The sequence below is a fragment of the Motacilla alba genome, chromosome 14 (genome assembly GCF_015832195.1).
Source record: "Motacilla alba alba isolate MOTALB_02 chromosome 14, Motacilla_alba_V1.0_pri, whole genome shotgun sequence".
Taxonomy (NCBI): Eukaryota; Metazoa; Chordata; class Aves; order Passeriformes; family Motacillidae; genus Motacilla; species Motacilla alba.
In genome coordinates this window covers 343,369-365,936 of record NC_052029.1, presented here as the reverse complement: position 1 = coordinate 365,936, position 22,568 = coordinate 343,369, and the positions used below count along the sequence as shown (strand labels likewise).

The window sequence follows — 22,568 nt, the reverse complement described above, 5'->3', positions numbered from 1 at the left end:
CGGTTTGGCTAAAAAGTAAAAATATGAAAATAACTAGACCTATCTGTCGATTCAGACAGACATATTCAGACAGTGAAGCCAGATGATTCTGACAATGATCACCACAAAATGCATCAAAATTGCAATTATAAATTTAATAAAAGAAACCCTGTAGTGGGTTAATTAAGTAGATAAGGAGCAGTATTTTACTCTTGCACTAGACCTTCTCTTAGAATTTAATAAAGATTCCTTTAAAATGTGAAATTCCAGATTTTACTTCTAGTCAAACGTAAGCAATGATCAATAAGAAGTGGACACTCCTGTAATACATAAGAGTCCAGCATTTTTCTGTCTTGGATAAAAAGATAGAAACATCTTAGAAAAGTGCAGGTTTGGGGTCTACCCACAGGCAGCATTTTGTAATAACACACGGGAGGGTGTGAGACATTTTCTCTTTAATTTCCTCTTTTAATTTCTGGAGATCCTCTGCCAGTCTTTCCACTGGGAAAAACGGGCCCATAATGGGGTGGAGATAGTTTCTTCATATATCTAGGGTTTGGTAACCAAATAGTCCATGTTTTGTTCTCCTTCTTTCCATGATATCACTCCCAATGAGTTGGCATATGACATCAGTACACTCTCTAGGAATTTCTGCTATATGTTTTGCGAACACTGGATGTTGTCTGGATTAGTAAGGAATTGCTCTTTATTTGAAAATTTCATCTCCAGCACAGCTGATTCTCTCAGGTACCAGATACCTTGCTTCATGGTGTTCCACTTGTCTCAGTGCACTAAAAGGTCATCTTTCCAAGGAAACCTTTCCCTCACATTTGACAGGAGTTGCATCCAGAGGCTGAGAGTTTCTGGTCCTTTCCCAATCCTGTGGTCAATACTTGCATCCCAGGACATGGATCCCAGTTGCAGAGTGTCACTACCATCTAATTTCATATCATGGGCCATGATAGCCCAGCATTAGAGCACCCAGGTCACCAGGGGCTCACCTGACTGGAAGCTGAAATCTTTTTGCATGTCTCACAGCTCACTCAGGGATAGGGTTTAGGTGATTTTCTCTGGCCCTGACTCTTCCTCCTGTTGTGAGAGCCCTGGTTCCCTTCCATCACTCACTACATGAACTGATTTGGTCTTGGATTTCTTCTTCTGAATACAGGCAACTGCTCTTAGCACAGGTTGTTCTTGTGGATAAGCTGCAGTTTGAATGGCCATAGAACCTGTTGCTTTGCTTTCCTCCTCCTCCCTCTGAGGATGCTGTATAAAAACAAGCAGTGTCCAATAAATAGTAGCCAGGGTCCAGAACATTCCATATCTTTGCACCTCTCTGGAACTGCCACAGCAATTCTCTTTCAAACATTTTATCCAGGCCCTGTAGTTATTCAGGGATGAACTTCTGAACCAGGAGTAGAGTACTCTTTCAAAAGCTGGCCCATTTTCTCCCACATGCCACACCACTAATGACTATCCATCCCAGGACATGTTTCTGGACAACTTCCCTAGAAATCTCTGTCCTAAATCTTAACATGGTGTGCACTGGACAGAGGAAACCTAGTAGACATATCAATGAGGGCATGCTTCCCAGATCACTGTGAAACAGATCACTGTGGTGGATACATAGCGCATATACGGGAGTATATGCAGGGTTAGGTATCACACCCACATGAACAGACCAAGCAACACCAGAACCAGGGAGCTCTCTACCTAAAACACAAATGCTTAGATCAAATTTATCTCAATCCTCTTGAGCCTTACCTTGGGCACCAATTAAATGTGGTGGCTTAACACCAGCAAAAAATTAAATGCCAAATAAGCCATGGACCTTCTCTTCCCCTTCCAGTAAGGGAGGGAGATATGCAGAGACTATGGACTGAGATAATTTAACGCATGCAAAAAGCAGTGGAATAAGAAACACAAAGTAACAGCAATATGAATTTAAAAAAATATCCAAAACCAGAAGGTGTTTCAGCCACAAAAAGTAGTTTTATGTGGCTGCTGAGACCAAAACCACAATGGCAGATGCTCCCCATAGGTTGTGTACACGTGATTTCCCCAGGTTCCCGCATGCCGTCGCAAACAAAGGCAGCATGGCAAGAGGCTTCCTGCCCCTCCCAGGCCAAGACGATAAAAAACAATGGCAAACAGACCCTCCCAAAAGCTGGGTCATCCAAGATGAGTTGCACTGCAGCCCTACTGGGCTCAGTTCCACACAAGTGCCTGCACCACTGCTTCTACCGCTTCGCCATAGTGGGGGTTGATCCTACAGGATCAACTTCCCTGAAATTTCTGCTGCACTCCTTTTGGCTTGGCTTAGCTGGAATAGGCTTGGCTGGACTGGGCTCAGCTGGGCTCTCTTTGGCTGGACTGGGGGCCTTCCCTGTCCCCTGCCCACAGTCTCCCCCTTGGTGCTGCCATTCAGCATTTGTCAGTTCTGTGTTCTGCTGCTTTCCTTTCAGCACCATATCCCATAGCTGCATCTCAGAGAAAACAGAAGAGGGTGGATGGCAGGGGCAGAAGACAAAATCTGCAGGGCTGATGCCAAAAACCTTCCCATGAGAGAGAGCAAGGCAGAATGGTGCCCACTTAATGGGGTGTGTGTATTTTCTCCCCAAAAACAGTGATGATATAGGTGGCATAGAATAACTTAGCTGCACCTACATGGTGCTAAGCACCACCCACCTCTGCAACCAGGACAACTAGAATTTCCAATTTTTCTCTAATTCACTAAGAAACTGAAAGTAAGTGTAATAGAATTAAGATAGGGTCAAAATGAAAAGAACTATGAAAAAACAGGAAGACAAGATGAAAACTATCTTTCCAAGTTCAGTAACACATCATTCTATTCCACTTTTAGATAAGCTGTTTTTGCTTCCTCATCAATATATTATCCGAGAAACAAATATGAGAGTTGATTCATTTGAAAGCAAAATAGTGATAATCAAAAAACAAAACAAAAACTTACAAAGAATAAATATTGCAACTTTATCCTGTACTATGACTCTTACCTTCATGAGTTCTTCTGCCTCTCCCTCGGCAGAAACTGCATGTAAGGACAACTGCAGAGTCTCTGTTATTACAAGTAAAATATCTCTTTCCTCTAGCAACAGGAGCTTTCGGACCAGACTGTCCGTAGACAACACCTGCCTTGTCTTCCCTTTCTCATTCACATAATGCACAGAACCTGTAGCACAAATAAACAAGGTGCAGATTTTAGTTGACATCTTTTAGCTACAAAAGCCAAAATTGATACTTTCTACGTTAACAAAACATTCCTCAAGTGCTGAAAATGTAAAAATAACAAAAATTCTTTCATTTTGTAGTTTGCCTCAGCATAGACAGTAAAATAGCTGACCAGAGCAATAAACCAAAGCATATTTTTCCCCATTTAGAAAATCCACAGGGGAATACTTTCAATAATTTTAAACTGCAAATAAACTTTCTGTATAAATGATAGCATCTGAAATCTTCAGTCTTAGGAAAAAAAATCTGTGAAAGAAGAATGGCAGCTAAGAATTGGTTCAATTTAGAGCAGAGTTGAGATGACGGAAAACTGTGGACCTGAAGTTCTTCATTGTTTAGGAAACCCTGCACCAAACAACCAAATTCATCTTTAATCCATAATTTGACTGGCAAATGGGGCAATGTTTTTCTAAAAACACTAACATCAGTAACTAATGCACCCATCAACATTTTAAAAGCCATTATAATGTCATTAAGTTGTACTACTCTATAATCATAGAATCACAGAATCATTAAGGTTGGAAAAGACCTCCAAAATCATCAAGCCCAACCTTTGATCAAGTAGCACCACACCCAACAACCATACAATGAGGTGCCACATCTAGTCATTTTTGAACACTTCCTGGGATGATCACTTCACCACTGCCCTAGGCAGTCCATTCCAATGCCTAACAATCCTTCCTGTGAAGAAATCTCTTCCTCCAGTCTGTCCTCCCCTGGCACAATTTGAGGCTGTTTCCCCTTGTCCTGCTCCTTGCTCCCTGGGAGCAGAGCCCAAACCCTCACCTGCCTGAAGCCTTCCGTCAGGGAGTTGTGCAGAGCCAGAAGGTCCCCCCGAGCCTCCTTTTCTTCAAGCTGAGGCCCCCAGCTCCCTCAGCTGCTCCTCATCAGACTTGTGCTCCAGACCTTATCCCAGCTCTGTTCCCTTCTCTGGACACACTCTAGCCTCTTAAGGTCTTTCTTGTCATGAGGGGCCCAGAATCCAGGTGTCTCAGCAGCATCCAGCGCAGGGGGGGGGTCTCTGTGCTGGGCCAGTGGCCACACTATGGCTGATCCAAGCCAGGTGAGCCAGGTGCCACTGACCTTATTGCACAGCTGGACTCAGGTTCAGCTGCTGTCACCAGTACCCCCAGGGCCTTTCCTGCGGGGCACTTTCTAGCCACTCTCCCCCAAGCCTGGAACAATCCATGGGGTTGTTGTCACACAAGTGCAGCAGATGACATTTTGTCTTCTTGAATCTTATACAGCTGGCCTTGGCCCGTTGCATGCACGGGTTCAGGCAGCAAAACCCCCAACAAGCAGCACAGCTGTTTGCAAGTGGTACTACAAGAATCACCCAAACCAATGTCATCAAAATCTGACAGATCGCAAGCCACCTTCACATAATTTCTTAGCAAACCACAGTATTACATAAGGGCAACATTTTACACCATCGCAAATCAAAAAACCTATTAAATTAAATAGCATCTTCCCCCAAAAGCTTAAGCAGAAAACACAAGTGTATAAGAACGGACATTAAGAATCTGCTCTAAAACATAAGAGATATGATCTGATTAAAAAGAATGTTTAAATTTCCAAAACTCTTGCAAATATATTACCATCCCCTACATTTCAGCTATATAAAAAAAATTTCAAGTCCTGTCCCACTGCTTTATTTTCTCCCTGCAATAAGACCCTGCATAGATATCCTCATCTTCCTAAATCACAGGACATTTTGGTTTTGAAGGGACTTTTAAAATTAATCTCTTTTTAACATGCTTGTCACAGGCAGGGACATCTCCCACTAGTCCAGGTTACTCCAAGCCTCATCCAGCCTGGCCTCGAACACTTCCAGGGATCCAGGGGACTCTGGGCACCCTGTGCCAGGGCCTCACCACCCTCACAGGGAACAATTCCTTCCCAATACCCCTTCTAACCCTGTCCTCTGGCAGTGGGAAACCATTCCCTTGTCCTGTCCCTCCAGGCCCTCCAAAGTCCCTCTCCAGTTCTCCTGAAACCCCCTTAGGCACTGGAAGAGGCTCTGAGGTCTCCCTGGAGCCTTCTCTTCAGATGAGCACCCCCAGCTCTCCCAGCCTGGCTCTAGAGCAGAGGGGCTCCAGTCCATGAAGCATTTCCATGGCCACCTCTGGACTCATTCCAACAGCTCCATGTCATTCCTGTGTTGATAACCCCAGAGCTGGAGGCAACTCTGCAGGTGGGGTCTCACCTGAGTGGGGCTAAGGTGCAAAATCCCCCCTCCTCTGCTGCCCATACTGTGGGATCAGCCCAGCATACAGGGTATATCTGGGTGCCAGCGCACACAGCTGGGGCATGTCCAGCTCTCACTCACCAGCATCCCCAAGTCCTTCTCAGGACATTTGGGAGTTACAGCAGATCACTACTAGATTAAGAACTGAATCCAAAATACATATGCTTAAACCAACTCAAGCAATGAGGCTGCTCACAAGGAACAATCAGACAGTACAATTTGATTGAAATTTGAGAAGTATGACAAGGAGGCTGTCTTGGGGTGACTTTATAATCCTGTATCCCCTATCATCTGCTTTATGCCGAGACACAGGTTCTGTAACTTCAAGCTAGGTCTGAGAGACAGGGAGAAGCCAGGGGAATTCTTTCAGCAGTTTGTGTTCCAACACCGATTCTCCCCCGGGTCTTTCTCACGAGAAAGGAGAGTTAAATTCTTTTGTTTCTGGCTAGCTTCTTTTCATTAGCTGAGTCAAGAAGTTTTTCCCGCAACTGTGGCTGCTTCTTCTGGAACTGTTCAGCTTTGCTCCAGCCCAAAAAACCAGACCATCACCAGGAGCCCCACGCCACGGCCTGGTGGGGGGAGGCTGCAGGGACAACCGGCTCCAGTCCTCGAGAGAAGCTAAGCACGACTCCAAAATCCACCAGCTTTCTCCGCAGCGAGAAGGTTTTAGTATCTAACATTATTCATTCTTGTTCCCGTGTCTGCGTGCACTCTGTGTGTTAAATAAACAGGTTTTTTTCCTTTTCTCCAAAAAATTCCTTTCGTCTGATGGGAAGAGGGTGTGTCGCAAACCTGCCTTTTTTTCAGAGGAGACGCTCCTTTCAGGACGTTTCCTCCTAATTTGCCTCAAACCGAGACAGAGGCCCAAGCCAAGGACAGCACCCGCAGGACACACAACCTGTCCCTAGATGGGGCTCTGCACCATCACAACAGCGGCTTTGAAGGTGAGGACGGAACGGGCACAGCTTCTCAAAGCTTCTCTCCTTGTATCTTTATGAAGCACCTTGTGTCCATTTTCCCTTTAAATGGTACCCTTCTAGTAAAGAGGCTCGTATTCACACATTAAAAGAAGGTACACTGCAAACCAACCACACAGCTGGCCCTTGCCCCTCCGGCAGGCTGTACTGGTGCTGTACTGGTGTAAACAAGAGGGGTCAATTTTGGTACAACACTGAATCAAATTGTAATAGAGCTGCAGAACCAGCGTAATTGAAACGTTTTCATAACAGTTAACACTTGAATCAACAGGATGACTCGAATCACCTGCCAGAAACACCCATTATGCAACTTCTCACACACATTCTGGCTCCAGTTCAGAGAGAACAAATTACAGAGAGATGGCATCACAAAAAAATTTGGGGTGGGAAGAAAGTTAGCTAAGAGCAAACTAGTACCCAGAAGACTAAAAAGGATAGGAAAAGACAGGGAAGAGTAAAAGGCAAGGAAGAGAAAAATGCAGAGAAGAAACAATATTAGGCAGCAAACTAACAAAACAGATTCTCAGACCTTTTTTTTTGTTCTGTAAGACTGAAGCATCATTTCAAAGCATGAGAAAAAAGTGAAAAGAGAATTGAGAATTTAAGACGTATATTTTAGCAAAATTTACCTACTTACAGAAAAAAGAATTCACAACACATGCATTATTTTGAAGCTTTGCACAAAAGCTAATTTTATCTACACTTGTGTGTTAGAGATTGTTTTCCTCATACTCACTTCTTCCGGAACCTGACTAACTCAGTACCTCTGGTGACCTTGTGAACAAGACCACCCTGAAGATGATAATATTTCAGTAGTTTTATTAATTTCTTACCAAATATTCTGCAACTCCTACAGAATACTCTACCCTATTGAAGATATGAATATGAGGGATATATGAATAAACCCCAGGTGTCAGATATATGAAAACAAGACTATCATGCACTGAGCTATTCTGAAGCATTAAGGAAACAACTTCCCAGCCAAATGGAAAAATGGTTTTGCGCTTACCATCTGTCAAAGTGATAAAGAAGGAGAGTCCTTCCTGGACTGCCGTTTTCAGAGGCGGTCCTATTCCAGCTTTCTTCCAGTTAAACATATCCAAGGCTTTCTCATCACCACTCACAGCTGCTTTTGCCAGCTGTACAAAGTCCCTGCAAAGAGAGATACTTCATTCCCAATTCTTTTCATAACTGTAGTTTCAGTCTCAAAGAATGGATGAGCAGTTTAAAAAACATATTGTACAAAGAGAACAAAGATGTTTCATACACTGATTGAAAAAAGGGCAAACTCAAAAAGATACAAAACAAAATTTCAATATTAGTTTTCATTTGCATTGTTTCACCTTTTTTTTCAAAACACATCACTATTTTTTCAGAGATGTAAAACAGAAAAGCCCAGACAAGGAAAACTCTTCTTTTTCACTACAGCTGCTTCCTATTTCTTGCTTGGACAGGAAAGAAATAATTATATTTAAGAACTGACTTTTAATTTAATTATTTTTGACAAAAATATAATGATAATTGTGTTTCCACTGTGTTTATGGCTTTCCACAATCAGCAATATTGCTAAGTAGAAGAACTAAGACAGAAGTGTCAACAATAACGGACAGAAGATGTGGAGAAGAGAAAGAAGACCAGTTACTGCACACAGGACACAGAGCCAGCTACCAGAGTGGGAAAAGAGCTTGGAAATATAGGGCAGTTATGAAAAGAACATTTTTAATATATTTTAAAATAGTTCATTTGTGGGTAGGACTTTTTGTGGAACAAGACAAAGACTTGGTCTAGCAGAGCTCTGACGGGACCAATACTCACTCGCCAGGAGGGGGTGGCTGAAAGACACAGTGCCACAAACATTTCCCATACTCCTGTTTAACCAGGGCAGGACCCTGGACTCTGCCCCGATGGTCCATCTTCCACAGATGCAAGACACCGTGCTAGAAAAAGACAAGTTAATTCATTACCCTTTGCACACAGATGAGAATTCAGACTCAAGCTAATCACTGCACATAAAAATAAATGTTTTATTGACAGAGCAACACCCTTCCTTTTGTTTAGTTGACACATACAATTATGCCTGCTTAAAACTAAGCCACAGGGAATCAAGGCTATCTTTAACATTATATTATTTGCTCCCTTAAAATCAAATTATCTAAAAAATGCTTGTTGGTCCTATCCTTTTTTAGTTAAATCACACTGCCAGAGCAATTACACGGAACAGTCTTGGTTTTCTTCTGCAAGTAGCAGATGTAAATATTTGTCTTGATAATGTCCTTTCCACATTTTTTCTTGCAAGTAGTCTGATAGCTTATTTTTAGCAATTGAAATAAAGGATAGCAGAGCATATGCATCCCTCAAGTAAGTGCATATAAAACTGATGTAGATGAGCATGGGTATATGATTAGACATTTAAAGTCACAGGGTGCACAAAGATCAAGGGCAGAATTTTTTAATTTCTGGAGCTTTCCTCCTCTTTTGGAGCAGACACTCAAGAGCTTACTTTTAGAAAAATCAAGAACTTACTTTCAGAAGAATAATCTAGTAACTAGAAAAATCACAGATGCTAAAGAAAGGAAGTCTGGTTAGCTAATTAACTCAACAGTGGTCAACACAGGTCAGCCCTCAAGTCTGGCACAGTGCTCACATAACTCACACCTTGCAGTGCCAGCTCAGGAGCAACAAACCCCTGGTGACTGGAAAGAATGGAGACAAATTCCAACAAACTGACTTACAGTATATCCTCACAGTTGGAATGCTAAGATGATTATTGTTGTTATGTTAGTACTTATGAAACCAAATTGTATTTAGGAACCTTCCATGTAAGCACTACATTAAAAAACCCAGCAACAATTTACAATATCAAGCTCAATCTCATTTTATTTCATTAAGATAGACAACAATAAAGTGATATTAGAATTTGCTCTATTTTTATTTATTGTTTTCAATGAAGTATCATCCCTTTCCTGGAAGTGGAAGACTGGTAGCAATGGTCACTAATTCTTCACAATTCTAACTAAAAGCCACACAAGATGCAGCTGAGGCCTTCTAAAGTAACATTTCCTTCTTTTTTTCCTAAGATTCAAATTTCTAACTTCTTTTCAACAGTAAGATGACAATAGTTATACCATCTAAAACTGTTTATTAAGTGCTATGTGTCTTGCAGCTTAAAGAATGCCACTCAGCTGTGCAACTGTGACACTGCAGTACTCCTGTCCCAAGAGGACACTTGAAGTTCATAAAATGTTTGCTAGTTACCTCTGAAAATCACAGGATCCTATGAACCAACCTTGTTGGTTCCTCCTCTCACTCTTCCATCAGCTTTACATGCCACCAATTTCCAAGGATCCCAACTAAAACCACCTGCACCATTTATAAGCTGGAGGAAAAGCCTGCAGCTTTCTAAAGCTACTGACCTTTGTTCCACCTCCTTCTAGATATTCCAGCCTATATCCAGATAACCTACTTGCAATCTCAATTCTTAGTTTGGAGCACATGAGATTGGAAACAAAAAAGACTCACAACCTCTCCTAAGTCATACTGGAAAGGATGCAGAACTCATCTCTTTTCAAATTATATTTTTAAAGGACACAGGACATTGGCCTTATCATCTATCTAAATGTCTTTTCCAAATGAAGATATTCTCTGATTCTATCCTGCAACTTCCCAATAATTTCTAAAAACCCAAAGCTCTAGTTACTTGGTATGAAAGCAATTTGCCTTACAAATAGACTTTCATTATAGAAATCACCTAGATCCTCTGTGTGATCAAAACGTGGAAATCATCCATGTTATTTTTACTTAAAACAAATTAAAAGCTTCTGATTTTCATGGTATCCTATTCAAACTTTATGAAGTTATTTTCAAATAATTTTCTTGCATTTCAGGATGTATGATGACGCAAATATTAGTGAAGTTAGAATCACGGAATATGCTCAGTTGGAAGTGACTCACACAGATCATCAAGCCCAACTCCTGGCACGCACAGACAACCCAACAATCCCATCCTGTACCCGAGTGCTTGTCCAAAGGCTCCTGGAGCTCTGGAAGCCTTGCAACTCTAAACATTCTCTGGGGAGCCTTTCCAGTGTCCAACCACCCTCTGGGTGAAACAGAAACTTAATCAGGATCCAAATATTTATCTTCTTTCCAAAGAATTTCCTCTAATATAAGCAGAACATGATCCTGACAGCACTCACCTAATGGAAGTTTCCTAAAAATAAACCCTCATGGGAAAAATATTAAAAATAAATTTATAAACTATTGGATAATATGTAGGAAATGAAGTATATCTGTGCTGCACCTCAGACCATAGCATAGTGACACTGATTTGAAATCAATTTGAAAAGTATTTTGTTCATAAATGTAAGCTCTGTCTATACCAATGTACTGTCTCATTATGATTAGGGCCTCAGCTACACTGAGATGTGTCCATCTTTTGCCTAGGCAGAACTTTCTCTTTTCTAATAAAGATGATGATAAATTCTCTTTTTACTCAGTTTTGAATTTCTGCATTTCTGTCAAATGCAGCAGCAGAACTTTACAAACAATGAATTTGTTTGCAAATCCTCCCATAAGAATATTGGGAATTCTGACATATAGGTAAGAGCAGAACTGAAATTCTTGGGCAAGCTGAAGTTTGAATCAGGGAAAATACAGGAAAAAAAAACTGTTTTTTTTTTTATTCATTGGCTGACTCAGGAACTGGCAAAATCAGAATATTCTATGAATACTTAATCCTGAATATTAAATAGCTGCTTTCTCACTTCACTATGTAAAAGGGCAACCAACTCATCAAGAAATAGAGTGTCACATTTCCCAATAAAATCAATTTGACACAATTTTAAGGCATTAATAAAACCAGAAAAAGAGAGATTAGCATGGGTTTACAGTGAGCACTACTCTGCACTCAGTATGGTTGAGTATGTCATAGCTGGAATTTGTTTCTCAACAGCTATTCTTGAGTCTGCCCTAAAACTTGTGCATGGACAGGACAAAAGAATTCAAATTGTCTATACCTGAATTACTCCATCCATGAAATAGCCTTAAACCTTCATCAGTACTCAGCACTCACTGAGATCCAACACACTTTTATTTAAAGAAAAATTATAGAATGGCAATTCTTTAATTGTAGAATAATATTGTAGAAAAAATTAAAACACTAAGACTTTCTTTTATTCCCTAACAGTTTTAATTTGTCCCCAAGGAAAGGAAATTCCCCTCCCACACAACTCTCCCTTCCCCATGGATCTCCATTCCATGATCCTTTCCTATTACAGAGCTTCCAAGACTGTGTTGCACATCAAATCCACATGGCATTTCAGTACTCACCCCATCCCCAGACACAAGGCAGGTACCACTTGTACTCCAGCTCAGGACCGTGATTTTGGCGCTGTGATTTGGGGGTACAGTGTGCTGCTCCTTGTCTTGTTTGTTCAGTATCAGAACTCCTCCTGTCTCCCATCCTGATGCCAGAATGGGTCTGGAAGGGTGCCAGGCAAGTAACGTGACTTGAAAGCTTCTCTCAACATGGGAATCAGGCACATGTTCTCCCTACAAACAGAAATCAGTGTGAGCTCAGTGCAGTGGAAACTCAGCAACCAAACCTTCCAATTCATAGCCCAGTCAATATCAAGCTTTCTTTCCCGTATAAAGGATATAAGAAGGCTTCAAGCACATTTCAAAGTAAAAAAAAAAAATAAAAATCCAGCTATTGAAAAAGAACTAAGCACATCACTAAGGGCATAGAATAATCTAATGCTTCAACAACCCTTAAAGGCAGATCCTCCTTTAGGCATGGTTCACAAGAATATTTTATGTGAATCATTTTATTTTTCCATTTTTTAAACTTGGATAACAATTTTTCAGAATACATTTTGAAAAGTACATATTTTATAGGCTATTATATTAAGAGACACGTTTCAGTAAGTCTGCTGCAGACTTAGTTACCTTTTAATGCTACTTCCCTAAAAATTATGCAAACCAAAGTCTTACACAAGGCTCTAATGTAAAAGTTAGAGTATGCAAAAAAAAATCTGTCTACAGGCAGAAAATCAGTTCAGTGTTGAGATGGTAGAGTCATTTGTTCAATTTCCATTTCTTAGTATGTTCTATTCACTTAAGAGTTAAAAAGCAGCAGCAGCAGAATTATGTATTCATTTACATACAAGCCTGAAATTCTCACACTATGAGAAGCAAAAAGCAAATCAATAACCATCACAAACAAGACTTATAGACTGTAAACATCGAATTTCAAAGGAAAGATCAATTTAATTTATGAAGATCTTTTTAAAAATATATGTAATGAATGGCTGATGAATCTGTCATGTTCTGTATAGCACAGGACATAGACAGTAATTAAAACCCAGAGAGATTTCAGGAGGATAAGTAAGCCTGCAAAAATAGAGATTAAAAATGTAAAGTTTTAAATTAGAACAACGATAAAAGTTGCTGAGAGAAGCTGTGTGACATCTCACATCTCTGGAAGTGTTCAAGGCCAGGTTGGATGGGGCTTGGAGCAACCTGGTCTATGGAAGGTGTCCCTGTGCATGGCAAGTGGTTGGGACAAGATGATCCTAAAGGTCCCTTCCAATCCAAACTATCCTGCAATTCTGTGACTCTATATCGAGAGCAAAAGCAAAGTTGCTGATTTTTCACCTGTTCCAGGTAGATATCCACACAGCCCCCACCTGCTGTGCTGATGGAAGCAACTGCCAGGAGTGGATGAAGTGGGTGCCATGCTATATGGGAAGGGGAGGCAACAGAATCAGGAGCATCTGTTTGATGATCCACATACACAGCCATAAAAACAGGAGCTGTCTCAGACTGCACACCTGTACAACAAATAAAAACATCTCTATCAGGTTTATTTATGCAGATAATATATACACACCACATATATGCAATATTATATTGAATTTATGTACTATATATGACATATATATGGGTTAAAACAAGGGGGAAAATAAAACTACAGCATCATCTTGTTGCACATACTACACAGACATGAGAATGTCAGATTGGCATTTAAAAATAAAAGGAGAAACACTGAGCCTCACACTCTGTAGAGTCACAGTGTGCATAGGCAGGTACCAAGCCTCTCACAGTGGCTTGTGCTGGCCTACTTCAAAGGACTCTGAAATAACTCAGTATTTACCAGAAAGCTACTTCCAGTACTTCATATCCAAAGATGTTAATTAATGTACAGACTGAACTCTTTTATGTTGCTAAGTCTCATGCCTGGGTTTTCAAAGTAAGTTTCAACAGTTGTCACCACTTTGTACTGTTGAAATCACACTATCTGCTATTTACATTGGAAATGTTACCAACATTTGAATGAAAAAAGTGCTGATGCTGCACAGAAAAGAACATGAGAACAAAACCCTTTTCAGCATTGTGGGTCAGAAATGGAGCGCGTCACTAATAATCTGTAATAATTTATACACAGAAATGGTTTTAGGGTTTGTGTCATGGGATCCAGTCAGCTCAGTTTCAAAACGAACCAGCTGGAGTGAAACACCTCAAATTCCTAGCAAATAATCAGAGAGTCATAGAACTCAGTGGGTCAACTGGTCCAACCTCCCTGCTCAAGCAGAGTCTTCCCAGAGCACATGGCATAGGATTGTGTCCAGACAATTCTGGATATCCCCAATGAGGGAGACTTCACATCCTCTCTGGAGCAGCCTATTCCATGCCTAATCACCCACACAGTAAAGAAGTTCTTCCTCATATTTAGATGAAACTTCCTGTGTTCAAGTTTCTGCCCATTGCCTCTAGTGCCATTGCTGAGCCCCATGGAGCACAGCCTGGTCCATTCTCCTGAGCTTTTCCTGCAGACACTGACAGACAGGGATGAGGTCCCCTCTCAGCTGTCTCTTCTCAAGGCTCAACAGGCCCAGCTCCCAGAATGGGACACAGTGCTCCAGATGTGCCTCATCAGGGCTGAACAGAGGGGCAGGATCCCCTCCCCGACCCACTAACAATGCCTTTCCTCACACACCCCAGCAGCCACCATCTTGGCCCAGGGCACACAGCTGATCAAGGACAGCTGGTGACCCCCAGGTCCTTCTCCACAGAGATGCTGTCTAGCAGGGCAGCCCCCAACCTAGACTAGTGCATGGGATTACTCCTCCCCACGTACAGAACCCTGCCAAGACCCAGTGAAAAATAAAACAAGACCCCCAAGAAAACAATGCAAACAAACATACACACAAAAAAACCCCCAAGCATGAAACATTTAAAAGACTTCTGTGACAATTAAGGGGAAGAGATGTTTTCTTCTGCACAGGTAAGCCATGAGTTCAGAATCCACAGGCACACACACATGCACAACAGTGAGACTTGCCCAAGCCACCAGCATGTAAAATGGGCATCAACAGACTGTTAAGGCCTCTTTTCTTTAAATCTTCTGTCAGCACCTCAAATAACTAATTTGCTGGGCATTTATTTTAGAAAGGTGGGCAACTCTGTTCAGTAAATTGGGAATTCTGTATCTTGCCTCTGACACATACAAGGAACAACATCAAGTACTGGATATGAGAGCAGACATCCTAAGGACAAACCATTTCATCTTCCAACAAGATCTACTCACTTTTATCTGTACAATCCTTCAAAATCCTCAGCATTCCCAAAGTGGCATTGCATGGGTCCAGTTTTATCACCACTCAAAAAAAAAAAAAAACAACCCATTCAAATAAAATTTGGAGTGTTTTTCATCTTGATTTCATGTATTTTAAAAGTTTTCTTACATCTCCAGTACTGTTCCAAAATTCTGTGCCCATACTACTACTTTACTCCTTATTTTATCTGTTTCATTTTCCTCTAAGAGAGGAAGGGTTTAGTCCATATTTGACTATAAGCTTTAGATGGGCTCAAAATTTGAAATAATAAAGAATTTCAATTCAGATTAAAATAAAAATGTAAGATGCCTAAATGAAAACAAAGCTACATTTCATATGAAATAACGGTTTTATCACGCAAGCCATGCAGCTGTAATGTCTTCTTTATAGCCACCATTTTCTACTTTTAGTTGTTCCTTGCGTCGGTAGGTATTGATATTACTTATTATTATTCAGCTATTTCAGTCCCCTTCAATGACAGAAATCAGTTTATCAGGCTTCCAAACTGCATATCTTGTTCAACTTATTAATTTAACTTTTGGAATTAATAGACAGCAAGGAAAAAATGTCAACCAAAACGGTGTATATTTAAAACGGCAGACTGGCACTTACTAAAACAAGACTCAGTGATACTGTCACGTAAATTATGGACAACCCCAAATACAAAATACTCTTCACTGTCACAGTAACTACACAGAGTTGCGCAGCAGACTGCTACACACAAATAAATAAATGGCTTACATAAGTGGATTACTCAGTGGTGTAAAAATAATTGAACCAATATTCATTTTCTTGCTGAGATCTTGGGAATTCATTACTCACATGATTACTGCTACCTCATGTATTTACACTGTAGCTTTGACAGCTGCCTCTTCAAAAAAGTCTTCAAAGAAAGAAAAAGAAAACCAAGTAACACTGCCTCTACAAACTATTCTGGCATGTTCTATTTTTCCAAGGTTTCAAAAAATAAAATTTCTGAAAAAGTTAACCATTTTGTATTTTGGAATAGAACATGACCAAGCCCCCATAATTGAGCTCAAAGATCAAATTAGATACATCTGACAGACACTTTTAAAACAGCCCACAGGCAATTCTTAAAAATGGTTAGACCTCATGAAATCACAGCATGGTTTGGGTTGGAAGGGACCTGAAGCTCACACAGTTCCACCCCCTTCCATGGGCAGAGACTCCTCCCACTATCCCAGGTTGGTGCAAACCCTGTCCAGCCTGGCCTTGGACTCTTCCAGGGATCTGGGGGCAGCCACAGCTTCTCTGGGCACCCTGTGCCGGGGCCTCAGCACCATCACAATAAAACTTTTCTTCATTATGCATAAACTAAAACTAACATGTGCCAGTTTAAACCATTAGCCCTTCATCCTGTCAATACAAGCCTTGGTAAGAAGTCTATATCCATCTTTCTTACAAGATACCATAAAGTTCTTTTTAAGAAGACAACTTCCTTGTCCAGCCATCCAGAAGCCACCCTGACAATCACTCTTGAACCACCTGAGCTGGGACCGAGGCCCCCGCACAGGTACACCTCCACAGTCAGACCAGCTTTCCTTACCAGCTCAACCATAGGTTTCCCATAGCAGTCTCAGATATCTGGATCATTAAAATAATTTCATTTTGGTGCAATAACAAAATTACAGTTCAAGCTGGTATCTCCAAGGAAGAATGTCAAACAAAGGAACCCCGGGACTTTTATGCCCTTTCAGTCTAAGGGCGTGGAAAGCCTGAGGGTTGTCAGCTGCTGCTGAGTGCCTCTGAGCATCCCTCACCTGGCTGGGCCACAGGTCCCCATGCCTGTGTTATGCAGAGTGTCGGCAGTTCACAGCCTCTTGCTCTGGCTACCCAAAGCTCAATCTGCAGCTTGCACTGCAACTGCACCCTGAGCTACCGGCACTGGCACTGAATGGATTCCTAAAATACTAGAAGGCCACAATGAGGCATTCATAGAGCCTTCTCTTCTCCAGGCTAAATACCCACAGCTCTCCAGCCTGTCTCTACAGCAGAGGGGCTCCAGACTCTGGAGCATCTCCGTGGCCTCCTTTGGACTCTGTCCACCAGCTCCATGTCCTTCCTATGCTGGAGCTCCAGAGCTGGAGGTATATCTGAAGGTCTCACCTGAGCAGGGCAGAAGAATAGAATTCTCCCCTTCCCTGCTGCCCATGCTGTGGCAATGAGCTCAGGACATGGGGGTATCTGGGCTGCCAGTGTGCATTGCCAGGTCATTTCCAGTCCTTTACCCACCAGTACCCCAAGTCCTTCTCCTCAGGGCTGATCTCAATCTGTTCATCCTTCAGACTATACTGGTAATGGAGATTGCCCCAACCCAGTGCAGAACTTTGCACATGGCCTTGTTGAACTTCATGAGGTTCACAGAGATAAACACTACAGACAACATTAACGACTGCAAATGACAGCAGCAAGCCAGAACACGTGCACATATTTCGCAAAATAATCATCAATGATCAGGAAAAAGATACATGCTATTCTGTCTTTGGGGACAATACTTAAAAAGCTGCTTTAATGTTCTGTCACAGTGTTATCAGCACATTTAATCGAGGTTGATAGCAACTTGGTTTGCTGTACCTGTGGAGCTGTGGACTCATCAGCCCCCCAGTCACCACACACATGGTCAAAGGGGTCTCTGTCAAATTGCCTTAACAAGACTCTCCGACAAGGCTCAAGTTACCAAAGCAAAGGCAAAGATCTTTCCTTTAATCTCTACCTACGAGAAATACTGGTTTTAAAATTTGAAGTTGTTTAAAAGAGCCAGCCCCAGAAAACAAAAAAAACAAACAAAAAACAAGCAAGCAAACAAACAAAAACAAAACAAAACAGAAACATAATACAAAACTGCTCTGCGCTACAAAAATATGGTTAATGACTATGTACAATCTTCTCTAATTAGTAAAACAGATGAAGCAAAAACCGGATTGAATCCTGCACCCGCACAGAGGGAGAAGGGGTGGGGAGCCTGTGCCAGGCAGAGCCCAGGCTTCTGCTGCCGTGGGCAGCTCCTGGAGCGGACCGAACCCTGCGCGCGTCCCTCGTCCGGGCCATGATCGCCACTCGCCGACACAGAACAAGGGGCTCCACGGCTCCGAGAAGACAAACACGCGGGCCACGCCACCATGTTCTCGCCTGCGGGCGGATTCGGCCGCGGCCGCCCCCGCCCCCGGCGCCAGCCGCTCAAGCGCCCCTTACCTCCGGCCGACCGCGATCAACCCCGCTGTCGCGGGCCGGGCCCAGATACAACCATGGGGAGCTGGCCGACACGCCGCGGGCTGCTGCGGGTAGAGCCCGCCGCCCGCTCTCCCCCGCCCGTGGGAGCGCCCGCCGCCCGCTCACCGCCCCCGCGCTCACCGCCCGCGCCGCAGGCCGCAGGTCTCTCCACGCTGCTTTGCGTTACCCCGACAACGGGGCGAGCCGCGAGCGGAAACAGGCGAGCGGAGCCGAGGAGTGGCGGGAACGGCCGAAGCCATCCGGCGGCACACGAAGAGTGGCGGAAAGTGACGAGCGCAGCGCGTCTGGCGGCGGTCCCGCGCGTGCCGCTGCGCGGTCTCAGAGCCGTCTTCAGCGTTGGGTGGCTTGAGCTGTGAGGAGCTTTTTCTACCGCAGGTGATGGACTGTGCCGTCGTCCCGAGAATCGAGATCCTTCCTCAAACCCTCCAGGTCCCCAACGCTATCAAGCACCTGCTGTGACGGAGTGTGACACAGCTGAACCTCCGTGATACAGAAACGCATATCGTAACCATATTTAATTGTACCACCCGGAGCTCAGCGGCTCTTTCAGAGTGTGGGGGGGGAAAAGTTCTTAACCTAACGACTAAGTCTTTCTAGTAACATCTAAATGAAGACAATCTGTAAAGCCCTCCTACCACCCTGCACCTCCTCAGCACGCCACCTACAACGCATGTCAGGAACATCCCAGCTCCATTCCCAGCTCTTGTCCCCATCGGGCCTGCAGCTAGCCCTAAGAGCCAGGTTTGCCAAACACCTTCAAAAGGGTTGAAAAAATTCAAGACCAAATCCTCACAGCACTGTCCTACCCACATACATTTGTAATTCCTCTGAAGTCACAACACTTCTATGCAAGCAGATGAAAAACAGCCACACCAGGTACAGGTATGACAAGCAGCTCCTGCATATTTTGATGTTGACTGGCCATGTGTAATGTGTCATTTATGTGGTGTTCATAAGTTTCCTTTCCCAAATACACAGGGACTCCTGTGAAAGAAAAAAACCACAAAAACAACAACAATAACAACACACACACACACAAAAGCTCTGTTTTGGTAGCAAGTAGGAAAAAGTACACAGTGAGAGACACACAGTACATTGAAACACACTGTATATCTGCTAGAATTATGAGCAGCGCTCAGGCAGAAAGGCAAAACACTGGCTTTAGACCTTCTTGTTACAAGTCAGCAATTCCTGTAGACCAGAGCAGCAGAACTGACAAAAGTCCTGTTTCCTGTAGCTTTTTATCTTCTCCCTCTACAAGGCATCAGCTCTAACAGTCATTTATGGCATCTCTTTGTGGTGGATTCCTTGAACATGAAATAGCCCAGTTAGCTCACTCACGTGCCACTCCCAGCATCAGAAATTCATTTCTTGCCTCTGCCCAGCCAATTGTCTTCACTGTAGCCTTGAGTTCATCAGACTAGAAGTTGAGGATTTGAGCAGACAGTGTGAAGATGCCTTGTTTTCTCAGACAACCAGGCTGTCGTGGAAAGTACTGCAACTACATGATACACTCAAGTCAGAAACATACAGCTAGCTGGAGCCTCAAAAAAATCATCTACTCTATCATCCCTTTCTGGGCTAGAATAAAAATAGTCTGAACAACCCACTGACTGTCTCTGCTCAAGTGACCACTTTACAGCTCTCAGAATTGGCTAGTTCAATGTTACACAATATTTTTCCCAATAATTAAACTACATATTCCTACTTGTGCAGGCTTAGCTGGAAATGAAGTTTTTCTGCACTTCAATATTTGACAGAGAAGCCCTGTTTCTATGATAAATAGACAAGTAAATGTGGACTCCTAGGATCTTAACATCTTCCCTTCTACTCATAAAATCACATAACCATGTAATGGTTTGGGTTGAAAGGGGCTTTACAAATTTAGTTCCAAGTCCCTGGCATCATAAAAGATATAGCTCCAAATCCCTCAAGTCCCAGGACTGGCTGCAGTAGTGCAGTTGCTCACATCCCATTTCCTCCCTTCCCCTAACGGCCTGACATCACACACCAAGAAGAGAACAAAGTTGCATGACTAGGTGCTTCCTTATTCTCTAAGCAATAAGTGTTTAACAATAGCAGTCTGTGCTTCCATTTAAATCCTCTTTCATGCACGGGAAAGAACTGCTTTAGCAACACAAAGATCATGCATTATTGTCTGCCAGAATAAACAATTTCAGAGAAATCTTTTAAGAAGAAATAAATTATTAATGAAATCTGCTAGTTTCTAAATAATGTAAAAGGAAAATACAGGACATTCACTGTATTGGTGGCTTTTACACCGAGGATCTTTGGAAAAAGTATTGCCATGTTATAATTTGCAATTATTGTGCACATTAGATTCAAAATGTAAAAAAATAACAAATCTAAAGTATTAACTTTGTCCTTCTGCTGAACAGCTCTGCATTGCTTGCTCTATTTTCTAGTAAAAAAGCAATTTGTTATTCACACCTTAAAATACACAGGATGTGGGACAAATCCAAGTTAATGTTCTTGCCTGGCCTAGAAAACCATAACAACAAACACTGGAAGGATTTTGTAGTTGTGCAGGTCTGTAAAAACAGAATAGCGAGGAAGGGCCATGATCAAAACTGAACAAATGGAAGCTCAAGTGTCTTTTGGCATCTCACCCTACCCCCTGCCTCTCAGCTCTCGTCCAACTCCTTTTCAGTCAGCTTTTCTCTCACAAACATTTAGACACATGAGGAATTTCACACCTTTACAGTCCACTGGAGGGAATGAGGCTATTCAAGCAGGGAAAAGTTATTTACATACAGAGAATGGAAACCCTCAGCTGGAGAGCTGAACATAACTGCACATCTCTCGGCAAAGCACTATGGAAATACATGGTAGTGGAGATGCAAAATCCAATTCAACAGTACTGTTGAATTTAGTTGTGGCCAAGGAGGAAAAATAAATTATATGATCTTGTGCGAGATTATAACAAAATTGGAAAATATTTTCTTAAAACACTCCCAAACAATTAAGATGTAGATTTAAATGCAAAGCTCGGCACTGGAGACAAACCTTTTTGAACAAATTCCATTTAGAGCAGTCCACTTGGTTACTCACAAATACACTTGACAGCATATTTACAGGTGATAACACAGTGCTCAAGACTTGTTACACGTTCTGCCATCATAGATAATTACTTGCGACATACTCCACGACAGCCCAATTTTCCCGAATCTGGACACCATCATGAGGTTTAACTACTTATGACTTTATTTCTAAGCTTACACAGATTTTCCTTGGAAGAAGACTAAGGCACCCTTTCGTGCTATGAAAATTATAAAGATTTAAAATGTTCTTTCCAGAAACACGCTATTAAGGAAAAAGTATCTCCTGCAGTATCAGTTATAAGATTTTTTTTTTAATTATCCTGCTTAGCAGTTAACGTGAATTCACCACATAGAAGTGTCAGTCCACATCAAGGAGCCCCCACTGCGAAAAGAAGAATGCCCTGCAGCAAACTCAGGTCCAGAGAAGGGCCTCGGGGGGGCGCCTGTTCCCAATGCAGTCCACGAACGTCCCAATTGCTCCAGGGAGAGCGGCCCCACAGCTTTCCTAGGGGTCCCGGCGAAGGGAGCGAGAGTCAGCGGTACTGCCGGCCCGATACGGTGTCACCAGGTACCGAGCCCCAGCTCCGCCGCCCTGCGGAGAGCGCCGGGGGAAGCCCGCCGGGGGAAGCCCGCCGGAGCAGCGCAGAGCGGCAGCGCCGCCGCCCGGCAGCCACCAATACTGCGCCGCATGCAAATCACCCGCTCCCTGACCAATGGAATCCTGGACCCCGTCCAAAGGGCTCAGCTAGACAGCTCTCCATTGGCTTTTCTTTCAGCCAATCAACAGCCAGATCTCGGGATTCGCCCCACCCCTAGCCGACACGCGCTGCGGCCTCTTCCCCCGCGCGTTGCTTCCGTCACGCGCCCCGCGCCGCGCTTTGTTTGGCTCCACTGGGGCCGTGGCCCCGCCCCCGCCTCGCTCCCGCTCGCCGCCGGCCAATGGGGAGTGTTCCTTGGGGGGCGGGGAGCACCGGCGTTCTCCGCTGGGCCCGCGCGCCGCGGCCCCGCCCCCAGCCAGGGCAGGGTGAGGAGGAACCGGAACCGCCACGGCCCCAGCCCGGCCCGAGCCCAGCGCGGTCCGGAGCCCGGCCTGGCGGCGCTGGGACCGCGGCTGGGTTTCGGAGCAGCCCGAGGAAGAGGTCGGCCCCACAGCCGCCAGCGGGGCTGCCGCCGCCAGCAAAACTGG

At 43.3% G+C, this 22,568-nt stretch overlaps 1 protein-coding gene across 10 annotated transcripts in view; it reads right to left on the bottom strand.

Moving 5' to 3' along the window:
- The window catches only part of IFT140 (intraflagellar transport 140), an 86,938-nt gene extending 68,041 nt beyond the window's left edge, over positions 1–18,897 (bottom strand). For 2 of the 10 annotated variants that reach the window (XM_038150754.1, XM_038150758.1), the window contains exons 1-5: positions 13,108–13,283; positions 11,782–12,003; positions 8,269–8,390; positions 7,463–7,605; positions 2,994–3,169 (exon numbers count right to left, since the gene is read on the bottom strand). In XM_038150754.1, coding sequence (XP_038006682.1) covers positions 2,994–3,169; positions 7,463–7,605; positions 8,269–8,390; positions 11,782–12,003; positions 13,108–13,254 — 810 coding nt within the window. In that variant the 5' untranslated portion in view covers positions 13,255–13,283. The other 8 variants (XM_038150749.1, XM_038150750.1, XM_038150752.1 and 5 more) reach the window with 8 other exon arrangements.
- Positions 18,898–22,568: the final 3,671 nt, after the last annotated feature.